This window comes from Branchiostoma belcheri, unplaced genomic scaffold (assembly GCF_001625305.1).
Source record: "Branchiostoma belcheri isolate BF01 breed outbred unplaced genomic scaffold, Haploidv18h27 scaffold18, whole genome shotgun sequence".
Classification (NCBI taxonomy): Eukaryota; Metazoa; Chordata; class Leptocardii; order Amphioxiformes; family Branchiostomatidae; genus Branchiostoma; species Branchiostoma belcheri.
The window spans coordinates 1,670,438-1,685,971 of NW_017803268.1; the positions used below are offsets into that span (position 1 = coordinate 1,670,438).

Sequence of the window (15,534 nt, forward strand, 5' to 3'; positions counted from 1 at the left end):
GTTGAAATACACATAGAATATGTCTCTCCAATCCTAGCCTGATAGGAATCTAAATGTTAACATAACAAACAAAACAAAAACAAAGTTAAACTAACTTTTTAACTTACAATGGTGCTTAAGTGTAGCTAAACTAAAAATAATTGCGGACTCACAAAATAGGCTCACAGTATAGACACATCTAGCTGTTTTTATTTACAGAGAAACAGCCAAAAACGTTCTATCCTAGTCTCTACCAGACTAACTACGCTGGTATAGGAGAATAAATGCCAGGGGAGTTTGGCCGCCTTGTAGGTTTGACTGGCCGCGCAGTTAAAGAAACTACCTCCCCGCTACCGGACTCCCTTGGCCAATTTTACCCTCTTTTTTTGCCGAATTCTACGATCCGTATTCCCGTAGAAAGGCCTGGTGGAGGCTAGTGCTACCCGATCTGACCTGAAATGGACCGTCCCTAGATCTGAACTTTTACCCCAGTCTTGCCGACAGATATTGGCGGCCGGTGTTTTGAGGAGAACGCGGTAACCTTGCCGTCTGTACCCGGTACCAACATGGCGGGCGTTCAGATTGAGGTGGCTGACATCGTCATCATAGTGTTGTACTTCGTACTGGTTCTGGCAGTCGGACTGTGGGTGAGCGAACTATTCTTTCTACAACTCTGCGCTTTTCGTAAGAGATGGAGGTACATATGTAGGGCGTGGCGTGGTAGTATCTTGGTACAGTGTCTGTCTATTGAGATAGCGACTCCTCACCCATATTAAACACCTCAGTGCATGTGAATGTAGACTTATACTTTGCAACACACAATAATAGACAAGTATATACGGACATATACATCTACAGTAAGCCTGGATGCCAGACTGTTCTCAGTTCGGGTCAGTACATAGGCTAGCCCCCAGTGAACGGTGTTACTCAGGGTCTAACTGAGGGGTGTCTATGGCAAAATTTCCTTGGGGACATGTTGGCCCTGTAGCCGAGGAGCTAGCCTGTATCTTCGCCCTATCAACTGTCTGGCACCCAGGCTAATCTATAGTGAGAAGTTCAGCTATATCTACAGTATATATTGTGAGAACGGCTAGCCCATTGGAAAGATTGATGGCTTAGCACATCTGGTACTTGTTGTTCTGAAGAAATACGTCCTTGGACAGCCGTGGACACGCCCCCCTTTTCTGTCAACTTTCACAAACAAACGCGACCTTACAGGGCAGACTGCCGCCGGGCGGGCACCCTGTGAGCTTGAATTGATTAACCAGACGTTAACCCTCAGAAACACAGTAAAGTTATGTTTTTTTTTTCAAATCAAGAGTACAAATTGTTATATATATTAAATTTCCAGTCGATGTGGCGGTCCAACCGAGGCAGTGTGAAGGGGTACTTCCTGGCGGGAAAGAACATGTGGTGGTTCCCGGTAAGTCATTCAAACTTGTTCCAATTCAGCGCCAAAGGAGCCAGGTTGTTACCTTCGAGCTACGTTTTGTATTGAATAATAGCTAACAGATGCCAGGCCAAATTGTGGATCCTAATAAGGTCAAAGTCATGGCTTAAGTTCTGCTCTAACTAGCAAGCAGGCCTTTTTGTAATCGACAAATTAAAAAACAAAAAACTCTAGCTTCCTTTTTGTAAATATAATTATGCATATTGACTACCTTCAAAAGTAGCAAATCGTCATTTCTTCCTCCATACACCACCTCTTAGGAGGAAGTTCCACGCTGAAAGTTTATTTCCTAGAACTACACCACTATGGAATGAGCTACCACGTGATTGTTTCCCATATGGGTATAACCTGAACTTTTCAAGTCTAAGGTCAACAAACATCTGTCCTCACTGGCTGTACTGTAACCCAAAGCATTTGAGTGGCTCCCATGAGCCTTGTTTTGTGGTGAACCATGAAGTAAAAAAAGTTACTGTGGTTTACTGAGGCCATGTTGATTTGATTATATGGATGACATCCGCGCGCGCATGAATTTTCAACCGTTTAAAAAAAAGTTATCAACCATACTGTACATTGTACAAAACAGTTGCAAAATGAGCAAATATATACCGTAAGTTGAAAAAAAATTGAAAACGATACCAATGTCGAATGGTATGTATGTAGAATGCCAAAATCAAACGAAAAAGATGAAAATGTAAAGAAATGAATTTGAAGAGTATGTTATTCGCCATACCATACTCTGTGCCATTTGTTCAATCTTCATGACCACCTAGATTTCATAATGAAAGCAACATTTTTTTTGCAAACTTTTTTTTCATTCGCACGCTCGCATCAGTTATGGGATTCCCTGAGGATGTCATCCATATAATCAAATCAACATGGCCTGAACACAAACAAAAGCTAGAACTCACAGACTGACATGTTTTTTTCCGTCCTAGGTTGGAGCGTCTCTGTTCGCCAGTAACATCGGCAGTGAACATTTCGTGGGTCTGGCTGGAACAGGAGCGGCGGCCGGCATCGCTGTGGGACAGTATGAGTGGAACGTAGGAATCTCACATATCATCCTAATAAACAGACACTGGCAGTGATTCCTTTTATTATAGAAGTCTACTGGGAGAACGTACCCTATAAGCAGTTCAAGTTAGAGTTGGTCATGATGCCAGACTGTTTTCAGGCCGTCTACACAGGACAGCTCTTCGGCTCTAGGGTCAGCATACCCAAAGGAAATTTAAACACAGCCCCCCGCTGGCTAGACTGTTTTCTCAGGGTCTAACACAGTGGGTATTACGGTAAAAATTTCCTTGGGAGCATGTTGGTCTCAGAGCCAAAGAGCTATACTGTGTAGACCCTGGAAATAGTCTGGCATCCAGACTATTCAACAGTCTACTCCGCCAAGTCATACAAAAGGAAGCTATATCAGCTGAAGAATAAAATCTACTCAATATAATTTAACTGCATATAAGGATTCTTTAGCAATGTTTGAAAATATCCTCCATACTTGTAACTGATATCAATTCTACCTGATTTTAAGAGCCAGGGCACAGTGTCTAAAAGGACAGTTCTAGCAGGAAAGGACAGTGTACATGGTCTCTCCCATCGCCTCTTTTCTTTTACCCTACGTAACAATTAATTCCGTGTTGCAGTCCCTGTTTATCGTGCTGCTGCTCGGCTGGGTGTTCGTGCCCATCTACATCTCGGCAGGAGTCTACACCATGCCCGAGTACCTCACACGGCGGTTCGGCGGGCAGAGGCTACGGACTTACCTCGCCACGCTGTCTCTGTTCCTCTACATCTTCACTAAAATATCGGTAAGATACGTAAACAGTGTAGTTTTGATAGCATTGTAGGCATTCTCCATCTTCCTGAACATTTACTTACTAGTATCTATTTTGTAAGAATAAAACAATAAGCTACACCTGTATCTCTATATGCATAGCCAGTGTAACACACCAGGTTCGCAGGCACAAGGCGCGGTCACAACTGGCTATATTACACTGAATAACCTGACACGCTAACCTTTGCACATCTGACAGAAAACATTGTTCAAAACTATCTATTGAGGGTACCCCTACTGCACTTGGTGACAGCGAGTTCTACTCTAGGATACTTCTAGGAAAAAAACGAATTTCTGAACACCTCCAATACGGGTAGAAAGCTTACTAACGTACTGGAAGGCATGGCTATTTACCGATGACATGCTAAAGCAGGAATTTCCCTATTTCAAATGCATTTTAAGATTGGTAAGGGATTTCCTAAACTTACATTGGCAATGCTGAATTGTTTTTGGCTGCAGGTGAACATGTACGCCGGTGCAGTGTTTGTCCAGCAGGCGTTAGACTGGGACCAGTACCTGTCCATCATCGTGCTGCTGGCCGTCACAGCGGTCTACACTATACTGGGTTTGTCTTCATCTTTATCTTTAGTGTACTGCATTAACACGTAAAACCAATGGCAGTGGATCATAGGTCATTTAGCTGAAGAAGAAAAAAAGAAGAAGAATCTAAAGGCAAACATTCGTGCATCAATAGAGTGTAATCATTGAAAGCGCAGACATAACTTATCATGTGAAAGCATTCAGCACCAAGGACAGGGGCATTGACTTTTGTAACACGTTGTGGGAAGACAGGGAAAGGAAAGGAGACATGACACAATTTCTAGATCGTGTACATGTACCTACCACATCTATAGGATGTCATAGCATTTTCTTTCTATATGGCTGTGAAAAGGTCATGGAATATTTACTGTTACATTTACTAATTTTTCCAGGCGGTCTGAAGGCAGTGATCTACACCGACACGTTTCAAGTCGTGGTCATGGTGATCGGAGGATTCATTCTTATGATTATAAGTAAGCTTTCAAAGATTTTAAAAAATTAATTAGGCATTAACCTTGAACAAAATAACACGTTGACATCTAGCAAAACAATTCAAAGCCGGTAGGAATAGAATAGCCGCATGCGATTTTTTACACGATATCAGGAGTTCAATGTATAAACCTTCGCCAGAAATTAGAGTAAAGGGCAGTTTTTTCAACTAAATGTTACAGTTTAAAGTATTATTTTCTGTCTTAAATTTTTACCTGAAAGGTTTTCTGAAAGTCGGAGGAATGTCCGGGCTTGCGGAGAAGTACTTCACGGCCGTCCCCGTGACGAACAACACCCTTCTGGCGGCGTGTGGCGCGCCTAAGCCCGACGCCTTCCACCTCTTCCGCCCGGCTGACGACATGCATCTGCCCTGGCCTGGAGCGCTGCTGGGCATCACCGCCCTGGCCACCTGGTACTGGTGTACGGACCAGGTAAACAAACAAATAAACAAAAACAAATGTAAACAAATAACACATAAACACATCAACAGACGATATGCATCTGAAATGGTCTAGAGCTTTGCTCGGCATCACCTTCCTGGCGATCTGGTACTGGTGCCCGGATCAGGTAAACAAACAAACAAACAAATATAAACAAACAACAGCAGGTACATGCACCTATAGCATCCTGTGCAGGAATTACAAGATTATTATACACAAAACCCTTGCATTCCTGGCTAGATATCGTGTCTTTAAATTTAAGACGACTTTCCTTACTCCACCTACGTATATAAAATGGGTACCTGGCTTCAGTTGGGGAGGTAAAAGGCGATGGAAAGAGAGGGATAGTCTCTTGCCCTCTTTATACTTTACGTTATTTTATAGGAAACTGACAACACATCAGTACACGGGTCATCAAGGCAGTCGAAACTGGTAGTAGATGACCCACAAATACAGACGTTATACAAACATAGATAAAGAAATCTAACTGTAAAATACAAAACCAGAAATAATGTTAACATCCTGAACTGATGGCAGAATACAATACAATTTACACGTATCACAAACAGATAAATTGTACAAATCATTCCTACCTAGCAGCAAATCGTGGATGAATGTGTGGTTACTAACGTGCCCCCATCCTATATAATAATAATAATAATAATAATAATAGTGGTTTATTCAATTATTAACATATATACAATACATACGGACAGTCCCACCTGGCAGCCAGAGGCTGAATTGCATGGGAGCTGTTTCCATGAGATTCGTTAAAACAATATCTCAACCATTATCTCAAACATATTTAAAACATTTACGAACAGGATAAAATTGACGGAGCATAAAAACATTCTTAAGCAGATTAAAATGGTCAAATTATTTCACATAGGTTCAGCAACCGTACCATGTGTGGTATTGCACTGTCGTGATATCTTACAGTTCTACAGTAAATACTGTTCGGTTTGTGGGATGATCTAGTTTTCCTTACACTTATTTCCTCTCGTGAAGGCGGTAAGAGCTGTCTGTACTGTTCGGATTGTTCTAGGGACCTGGCGAAATTGGCTTTTGGGGCCAAGGAACACCTGTACCTTTTATAAACACAGGGCATGTACATGAACCAGTCCATGTTTCCGCTAGGTGATTGTACAGCGGTCCCTGTCGGCTAAGAACATCCACCACGCTAAGGCGGGAAGTATCGTCTGCGGTTACCTCAAGATCCTGCCGGTCTTCATGATGGTGTTTCCCGGCATGATCAGCAGGGCCTTGTTCCCAGGTCAGTCTACAACCATCAAAGCATCTCGTTACCAGGATCAGTCGTTTCGGTTGATGTGCAATGCCCTGAAAATAATATTTGTCGTTAGCTTACTTTTAAAGCGATATTATGTAATAAGATTTTCGCTATTTTAAACATCGCTGTTTTACACAATTTTTTCTGGCGCTATAAGCCTACCTAGGTTCATAATGACATTTGGGGAGTAAAGGATCAACGTCGTTGCGCCGCAAAAACGTGCCAAAAGCTGCCGAAGATAACCGAACGAAAACCGCTGTTTGTTTACATTCTTTTTAGGAGCTTCCTAAAAATACAGATAGCCTAGCGCAACTTATTCTCGCGCTGCGCTGAGTCGCAGGATAAGCGAAATAGCTGCGCTAATATATTGAAAGTTATTGGAAATGACAATCTAAGTGAAAAAATTTCAATTATTTCTATTCACAGTTTTATGATGTCCCATATCTGGAGTTTGGGAGATTTCGGTGAGAGGGCGCTCTAGAGGATGTCTACAAAATGTCAAAGCTTGCCAAACTCATATACATGGATCGTACATGTAGATTTATAATACATGTTAATACTTGTCCTGTGCAGATGAGGTAGCCTGTGTGGACCCTGCCAAATGTATGGAGGTGTGCAGGAACCCTGTGGGCTGTTCTAACATCGCTTATCCAAAACTTGTCATCGAACTCATGCCTACAGGTAAGCGGTCTTCATATGAGAGGTATTCAGCTGCAGTATGACATATAACTGATAGAAGGCGCTGATGTAACAACGCAAAGCCATGACGAGTTTTGCCTTTTAGATGCAATTAGCCATTTACAAACATGTTTATATCGTCAAAAATTGACCGAATCTTTTGGTCTTAATAAGCTATTTGACCCAAACACACTCTCATCCGTGACGGGGGGGGGCGGTACCGATTTCCGACCAACTTAGACCCATAGCTGACGTCACACGTGCGGAAAAATCACGTGTCTACAGCACTTGGGTCAGATAGCTGATCAAGCCCGAGAATTGAAATTTCCGTTGAGTCATTTTTGGGACTTGGAAAACAGCTTAATTTTCACCACGTAATTTACCAACTCAGATGAACTTTCATGCTAACGTTTATATCGTATTTTTCCGTCCACTCACCCATGTGCTCAGGACTCCGTGGACTGATGCTGGCCGTCATGATGGCGGCTCTGATGAGTTCACTGACCTCCATCTTCAACAGCGGCAGCGCCGTCTTCACTATAGACATCTGGAAACGGGTCAGGAAACAGGCGTCCGAGAGGGAACTCATGCTAGTCGGCAGGTATACTACGTTTGATATATACTAGGCCACACCAAGTAAATTTTATGGATGACGTCCTTTGGAGACCCTAAATCTAATGCGAGAGGGCGAAAAAAAACAAGAAGGGCCCTAAAAAACAAGATGCCTAGATTAGAAATATACTAAAAGACGACAAATGTTAGGACACAAATTGAATGAGGTGACACAATGTAACAAGCAAGAAGTCTTTGATTCATCATCAAAACAGCAATAAATCAGGTGGAACAGCAGTTGTCGTCCTGTGCTTTGGGGAGATAGAGATGGAGCGGTCACCAAGTTTCTTCAAATGTGGCAGCATGTACCAAACTGAATTCCTAAAGGAAGTCATGATTTCCTTGCTTGATGCTTCATAAGCTTTGGTCCGTACAAACCTATTTGTGGCACTGTCGTGACTCTTTGGTCATAGTTACAGGAAGCGGGATTTCTTGGGTTTTTTTCTAGGAACAAGCCAAAATCAATGCGCGCGCGGACGTCATCCATAAAATTTACTTGGTGTGGCCCTATATAAGCATACGTGTCTAAAGTTCAAACTTTAGATCCAACACAATAATTATAAAGATCTCACCTACATCTTTCGACCAGTCACTATGGTCTTCCTCAGTAGAATGACCCAGTGATGCTTGTCACGTAACTTCTTTGAACTGTGACGTCACTACTGGGTCAAAGGTATCTTGTAGACGATGTCGTCTCCCGTCGCGGCTGAGTGAAGGGTAATGGGCCCCGAGGAGCATACTTTATATTACTTTTTGATTTGACTAGAGGGCACATAATATTGCTGCGTACGGTATCTGTATCTGTATAACGGCCCTTCGGCGTAACACACCAGCTTCGCAGGCACGCAGATTGCATTGCACTGAACGACCTGATATGGACAGTCTATTTTTGCATGGGGGTAGAGTGAAATATGTTGCATTTGCTCGCAAATGTGGCCTTTCTAGCTTTATGTACATCCAACACATGAATGAAAATGTTGAAAGAAAGCACAAGGAATTTTGTAATAACTTATACTGCTATGATGGCAAATTCAACACCAAGGACAGGGTACACGAGCACTGTTTACATCTGCTATTACGTATCCATTGAATAAGAATAAAGCCACTGTCTCATGACATAGACACAAGGGAATGCATGGGCAAGGACGTGCTTCAAATGAGTGAGCTCAATTGAACTACACAAATAATGTTAACAACTTCAACGTGGTCGGCCTGATCACTGACAAGAACAAGAGTACATCTTCTTTCCACCAACAGGACTTCTGCTTGTAGCTAGAACCTTTCAGTTGCTGTAAACTAATAATTCAGCAGGAGTGTTACAACCCAGGCTATTGTTAATTAGCACATTATAGACAAAAAAAAAACGTCTCCTTGTATAATAAATGTACCTGCAGCCCCTCCCTCCCATACCCTACAAACTGCCGTATCTTTGATATTGTGTTTAACTATATCCACCACTCTGGAAGATTTGACCAATCTCATTAATGTTATGCTATAGGTATTGGTGCGCCAGCCACTTTTATTTTATGTTTATGTTATACTTTATGTCATCTTGATGTTAACATTTGTATTATGTTTTATGAGCAGCGGATTCACATAAGCACAACAAGTGCTTCCTATCCAATGCTCAAAAATCCATGTGAATAAAATAAATAAATGTACCTGCAAACCCTGTATCCCCGCAGACTGCTAGTACTGGTGATGGTGGGAGTGAGTATCGTGTGGATCCCGATCCTACAGGGAGCTAAAGGTGCGCAGCTGTACCAGTACCTGCAGCTCATCCAGGCCGTCATCGGACCGCCCATCTGCTGTGCCTTCGTCCTCGCAGTCGCCTGGAAACGGATCAACGAACCCGTAGGTTGATTTTTTGGAACGTTTAGTATATTTCACTCTATATCATATGTATTGGAGGGTAATATATTGTTTTTGTATTTCACTCCACATCACAAGTGATAGAATAATCCATCTGTGTGTAGAAGTACCTGGAAACGGATCTACAAACCCATGGGTTGAATTTTGGTAGCTTTTCTCATATTTCATTACATAATACAGGAACTGGAGGGAAATATATCTTATTATATTTCACGACATGCCACAGGTGGTTTGGATGGTCCATTTGTGGGTAGAGGTAATTTTGAGGGTAATTCTGCAAAATGGTGATATGGAAGTCTATTTTGCATGGGGGTGGAGTGAAATATACTCTATTTGTTCGCAAATATTGCCTTTTTACATTCGCTGAATGTACTGGAGGGAAATGTATTGTTTTATATTTCACTCTATACCACAGATGATGTTTTGATGGTCCATTTGTAGGGGTAATTTTGGGATGGGTCATTTTTGCAAAAGTCATTTATGTCAATCGATCCTTACACAAATGTGGTAAATAAAAAAAAATGATATGGGACAATCTACTTTTGCATGGGGATGGAGTGAAAATTGCTGTATTTGCTTGCAAATGTGGCCTTTCTAGTTTTATACACATCCAAACCATAAGCGCAGGTGTATTTTGTAATGGTTTCTGTTGATGTGATGGCAAATTCAGCACCAAGGACAGGGTACACGTGCACTATATTACATCTGCTATTACGGATCCGTTGGCTAAGAATAAAGCCACTGTCTCATGGCATAGACACGGGGAATGGCCAAGGGCATATCAGTAGAAACAATATGGTTCTTTGCGTAAGAGACATAGATTTTTTTACTGGTTGCCAAACAGTGCCAAACAGTGGGTGATGAGATACTTTGTGATCTTACAGTTAACAGTGTAAGTTTGGGAAAAGTTAGCGCAGGTTGCCGTTGGGCCAGGTTAGCTCCATTCTATTTTTCACACCTATTTCTACGGAACACTCTCAAGCTCAGTACCTTGTACACCGGTGTTCCCCAGGGCACGTTCTGGGGCCTGATGGCCGGCCTCGCTGTCGGACTGGTTCGTCTCATCATGGAGTTCGCCTACGGAGAACCCGGATGTGGCGAACCTGACCTTCGACCCGCCATCTTGTCCAAGGTTCACTTCCTGCACTGCGGCATCATCGTCTTCCTGGTGACCTTCATAGTAACGGTGGTTGTCAGCCTGTTGACTAAACCCATACCTGACGAAAAGGTAACAATATTATCAGATTTTATCGATAAATCATCCAGAAATGGTAAAATAGTAAAACGTGACAATACTAGAAAAGTCACATTTGCAAAGCAAATGCATAATGTTTATCTTCGCATATGGTCTGCCCTGTTAATTCTTACTCAAACACATTCATATATATGGTGACAAGAGTCTAAATCCATCCTGCTGTAAAATTACAACATGATGTAACCCAACACCTCTTACTATGGTGACAGACGTCTGGTTCAGGTCACTGGCCTTATTGGTTTGGAGAAGAAGAAGAAACAGAGCAAAAACAAGATGTCTTCCTTCTGTAAACATAATCATTCAGAAATGGTAAACGTAAGAGTATTATCATATTGGTAACGTTAAATGGTAAAGTGTAACAATATTATCAGATTTTATCGATGAATCATTCAGAAAAGAAACTTCCACTGGCAATTTTTCAACGTTAGTGTCTGATTAATAAAATGTACATGGCATTGTGTAGGTGATAGATTTTCTTACAATGCTTCAATTTCTTTACACATTAAAGTTGCTTGGTCTGACGTGGTCGACTATGAGTAAAGAAGAAGAGAAAGAACCAACAGAGCTTCAAACTGTCCCATCTGATGATCTGGAGAACGCGGATGAAAAGAACGAACTTCCGGTTGACCAGGAAGAGAAATGGAATATGGAGATTGACCCAAAGTATAATGCAAGGCAGACTGAAGGTGGGTATGGGTTTAACTACAACAATGGGCAAAATGAGTTGAGACTATTTGAAGTGCATCTCAATATCGCTAGTCGTCGCTTTACACTTGCACAGCTCCTAGGTGAAGTTCTTGGGCAAATATTTGAACTCATTGGTCAAACCCTCATTGCTGCCTTATGTCGGTGCCGTAAAATGAAGCCATGTGTGAAAATCTAGTTAAATTCTTAGTCCCTAAAGAGATTAAAATACCACTGTTACAAACGTTCCCAATTGTGAAAATGCCCATTTTCTTGGGCAAAAATGGACTTAGTGGTCCAACCGGCTTTGCCGAATTACTAGTATATTAGTGCCTTAAAATGAAGCCATGTGTTAAGATCAAGTTAAATTCGAAGTTCATAAGATTAAAATGCCACTGTTACTTAAGTTCCCAATTCTGGAAATGCCACAGTTACAATCGTTGACTACATCCATTCTTTATCCTTAAGCTCATCACTGCACTCTGCATATTAGCAAGGACTGCCTTATCCTGCAATTGTGCCTTGTATGCATTAGTCCACACCATACCATAAGATTAGATCTGATTCAAAGGAACGTGAGGTCTCTGAACGTTATGTCTTTTTGTTTCATTTTTAGAAATGTGGATTTTTACATTGTTACAATCTGTCCAGTGAGATACGGACGTGTATTACTGATATAACTATATTACTGATATAACTATACATTCCCACATTTCCCTGGTCGCAAAACATCAAAAGATGTTCACTGGCAAATGTAGTTTTGAACCAAACCACCCACCCTTCTTACTCTCTTTATAAACACAAAAAGGCAAAGGGCCAAAAAGTCCTATTAAAAACTTATTATATTTCTCCACATAACCCCAAGATATAATCTGACTTCCGTTATAATATTTCCAAAATTTTCCATGTGTGAACAAAGTTATTTCCAAAACAAAGGGTGCACAGTACTACCCCGTCTAGTTCAAGGATAATTCTAGATGAAAGTGGAACACCAAGTAAGATAAACCCATCAAATCCTAAAATGTCAGTACTACGTATCCAGTTAATACTGTTCTAATGTCCAGGGTGGCTTCGATTACGTTAGAAAATTCTTTGTTTTGTCTCCAGATTATCAGAAGTCTTCTTGAATTGCAAACAACACAAAAGAACATCTTATTGGTCAAACGTTCCAAAGTTGTGTCGAGGAAATAGTGATTTGTGCGTTTTAGAATGAGGTAACATCTTGTTTTACTAGATTCTTTATGTTTGCTACAGTAAAAGTCCAACAGTAAAAGTCCAACTTTATTTTACTCGAGGTAATACAGGCCACGTATACCCAGGCCAAGCCAAAGGTGTAAAAGCGTTAAAAGCAAGGAAAATTCTATTCATTCATCTTTTGTAAAAAAACAAAATTATGCTTTTTTAGGTCTTTACTTTCAAGTTTTTAGTTTTTCCTTTGTTTTCTAATCTCCAAGCAGGCCATTGGTGACAATTTTGCCACTAAAGGCTAGGGTCTGCTTGGAAATTATTTTTTTCTCCATGCGGCCGATATTTTTATTGTATTCTACATGTGGCCGACTTTTGATTGTGAAATGTTTTTTATTCATCAAGACATCAGAACATAACAAGGACAGTGTGGTGCTGCACTCAAGTTTATAACTTATATTAACAGCGCCACACAACAAACAAGTACAACTAACATTTAAATACACAAAGTTGACATATCTGTGCGCCGTAGTCCCACCACCCCAAGACATTAAAAATGCTAATGCTAAAAAAATTATTTGAAATTTAAGATTACGTCTTAACCTCCTATATCTCATTGGCGGAAACACATCCGCCAATAGAGCTGGACGGAGAATTTATCGCGTCCTTACCAAAGAAGTTCGTACCAGGTCAATATGAAGGTCCTTAACTGCCTGTATTACTGTCTCAGTGGGACGCCTATGCGTCCTTAGTCTATAATATTTTGTTACAGGGTTTTGCTCTGTAGTTTTGACCCGTGAGTCTTTTTCTATCCGGCAAATCCTTGATGCATAAACTGAACCTCCGGGTGCGGAAATAGCGATACACCAGAGATCTTGAACATGGTCTAAAATAACACACAAAGCGACAAAAATACCAAATATGATAGTTTTTGGCGCCAACAAGATCTTATAAAGATATAACTTCAATAAGCTGAGCTGAACCGAGCCTTCATGTGGAAAAATGAAAGAATTGATAGTTTTTCAGAAAAGTTTCGGGTTTCTTTCGTTCTGAATGAGTTAAGTAGCGGTTTAGTATTACTGGGTAATTAGGTATAGAAAACATTACTTCCAGATCCATGTTCTTGTTAAGTTAGGTCATTAACTCAAAACAGTAAATCTTTTGGTAACGCACACCTCTATACAGCTGTGTTTTATAACAATTGGGCCACACCGTCTTAATTTTATGGATGGCATCCTCTGAAGACCCCCAAACTAGTGCGCGCGGGCGAATAAAAAAATTCCGGCCAAAAATAAAAATGCTACTAAACTACGTATACAGGAATACAAAGCTGGTATTGTGAATTTGCGGCAGTACACAGCGACGTACATGCTGGCTTTTCGCGGAATTTATGAATCGGCACTGTGTGTATGTACTGAGTTCTTGAGTCTTGGAGCTTCGGCAGCCTAGGTGCCGTCCTCCAGAGTTACCATCGGCTCCGTATTGTCGCTAACTTCCATGGACTACCCAGGCCTAGTGCCAGGCTGGAGCCTCGGTGGACGTCATTTTTTTTAAGAACAGGCGAAAATCAATGCGCGCGCGGATGTCATCCATAAAATTAAGTCGGTGTGGCCCTAGTTTTCGAGCAGGCGTTTTTTTCCACACTATCGTAACCTTGACCTCACAAAAGTGCTAAGTCAATTACGTCTTGAAGACTTCCAGTGACACCTTTAAGGCCAGCGCCAAGATGTCTTGGACCTGTGAACTTGACCGCAAGGACGTGAAAATTAATTATATCCTGAAGACTGTTAAAGCTCAGGCTGAAAGGAAATTGACTGCATCTGTTTCCCGATGGACTTCCTAACCTGGCAATGGTCAAGCACGATTAACTACACGATAAAGCAGACTGGACGTCCTTTCTATAGGCTGAGTACAGTAATGAGCTCAGAGGTGTGGGATGTTTTGTAGTCAACGATTGTAACTGGCATTTTCACAATTGTCAACGATCGTAACTGTTACAGTTAATCTCCAAGCAGATCCCTTCGGTGCCAAGGCAGTATCCAAAATCCCTTCGGTGGCAAATGGACACTCCTCTGGCCAATGGATACTGTCTTGCCACCGAAGGGAGCTGCTTGGATATTAGTAGCAGTGGCATTTCAATTATGATTTCAGTCTTGAAAAAAAGTAGGGTCGGTAGGTAGGTATTTTTTATGTTGATCTCTAGTGATCCAACTGTTACTTTTACAATACAGTTTAGTAACAAAGTTAAACGTGAAAATGTCAATGTTGGAAAACCGATTGTACAACATTTCATCACTCAGGTGTCAGATCAGGGAGCTAGAAAAAGTCGATCAGCTCGAAAAATGTACGTCCCTTGCAGGGGTCCACACAAAAAAAGGCTAGGGTCGGCAAATTTTTTCTTGGGTCGGTCGGGAAACAGGAAGTACAACATTTTTTCTTAGGTCTTATTTTGTCTAGCGTTTGGAAAACACGCAGGAAAACAGAAGCTTTGCGGCAAGGTTTCCTTTCCTCTCAGTTGTTATATTAGAGGACTTGACCAATTAGTTTTAATTCCAAGCGGAAAGAAATGTAGACGTCTTCCAAGGGCAGGTCCTTAACAAGATGTCTTAGACGCTAGTCCGAAAACGGTGTCTGGTGACTCGTAATCCAATTAATGTTAAGAACAAATCGTGACCTTGAGTTCACTCAATGGAGGATGAGGTCTGAAGGGCAGAGTCACGTAATATTTCTGCAGACGATTTTATTTCCAAACAGACAATTTCTTAGGACTGTTTTGTTTACTTTTTGTAAAACTAAACATTAATTTTATGTGTGATTTAATTTAAAATTCGGGGGGCGCTGGAAGACAGATGAAAAATGTCCAGTCTATGCATGATGTACAAAATGACTAATAAACCGGTGGACGTACCAACCACTAAGTACCTAATACCATCCCAGAAAAGAACAAGAAACAGTCATGCCTTCAAATATCAACCAAGATTTTAGGTATTCAAAAACTCCAAGAACTATTGTAGACTGGAACTCGTTGCCACCAAGCACAGTTGGGGCATCATCACTAGAAAGCTTTAAACGACTCCTGCAATTTGATGTGCAAAGATTAGGTGTATGTAGGACATTTTGTTATTTACGTTCCAATTATGGAGTTTTGTTGCCATTATTTACTTCTTCTTATTGTCTCTCCTGTTGTTGCCTAATTAGTTGATTTACATATATATATATATATATATATAT

General features: G+C 41.1%; 1 protein-coding gene across 1 annotated transcript in view; it reads left to right on the forward strand.

The window, feature by feature from the left end:
- Window positions 1-457: 457 nt before the first annotated feature.
- Window positions 458-15,534, forward strand: part of LOC109467462 (sodium/glucose cotransporter 4-like) — a 16,120-nt gene continuing 1,043 nt past the window's right edge. Inside the window, exons 1-13 of the mRNA XM_019765464.1 lie at window positions 458-626; window positions 1,331-1,402; window positions 2,365-2,469; window positions 3,070-3,234; window positions 3,720-3,825; window positions 4,193-4,273; window positions 4,512-4,720; window positions 5,867-6,002; window positions 6,591-6,698; window positions 7,146-7,296; window positions 8,993-9,161; window positions 10,192-10,407; window positions 10,943-11,120. Coding sequence (XP_019621023.1) covers window positions 546-626; window positions 1,331-1,402; window positions 2,365-2,469; window positions 3,070-3,234; window positions 3,720-3,825; window positions 4,193-4,273; window positions 4,512-4,720; window positions 5,867-6,002; window positions 6,591-6,698; window positions 7,146-7,296; window positions 8,993-9,161; window positions 10,192-10,407; window positions 10,943-11,120 — 1,777 coding nt within the window. The 5' untranslated portion in view covers window positions 458-545. The remainder of the gene's footprint in view (window positions 627-1,330; window positions 1,403-2,364; window positions 2,470-3,069; window positions 3,235-3,719; window positions 3,826-4,192; window positions 4,274-4,511; window positions 4,721-5,866; window positions 6,003-6,590; window positions 6,699-7,145; window positions 7,297-8,992; window positions 9,162-10,191; window positions 10,408-10,942; window positions 11,121-15,534) is intronic.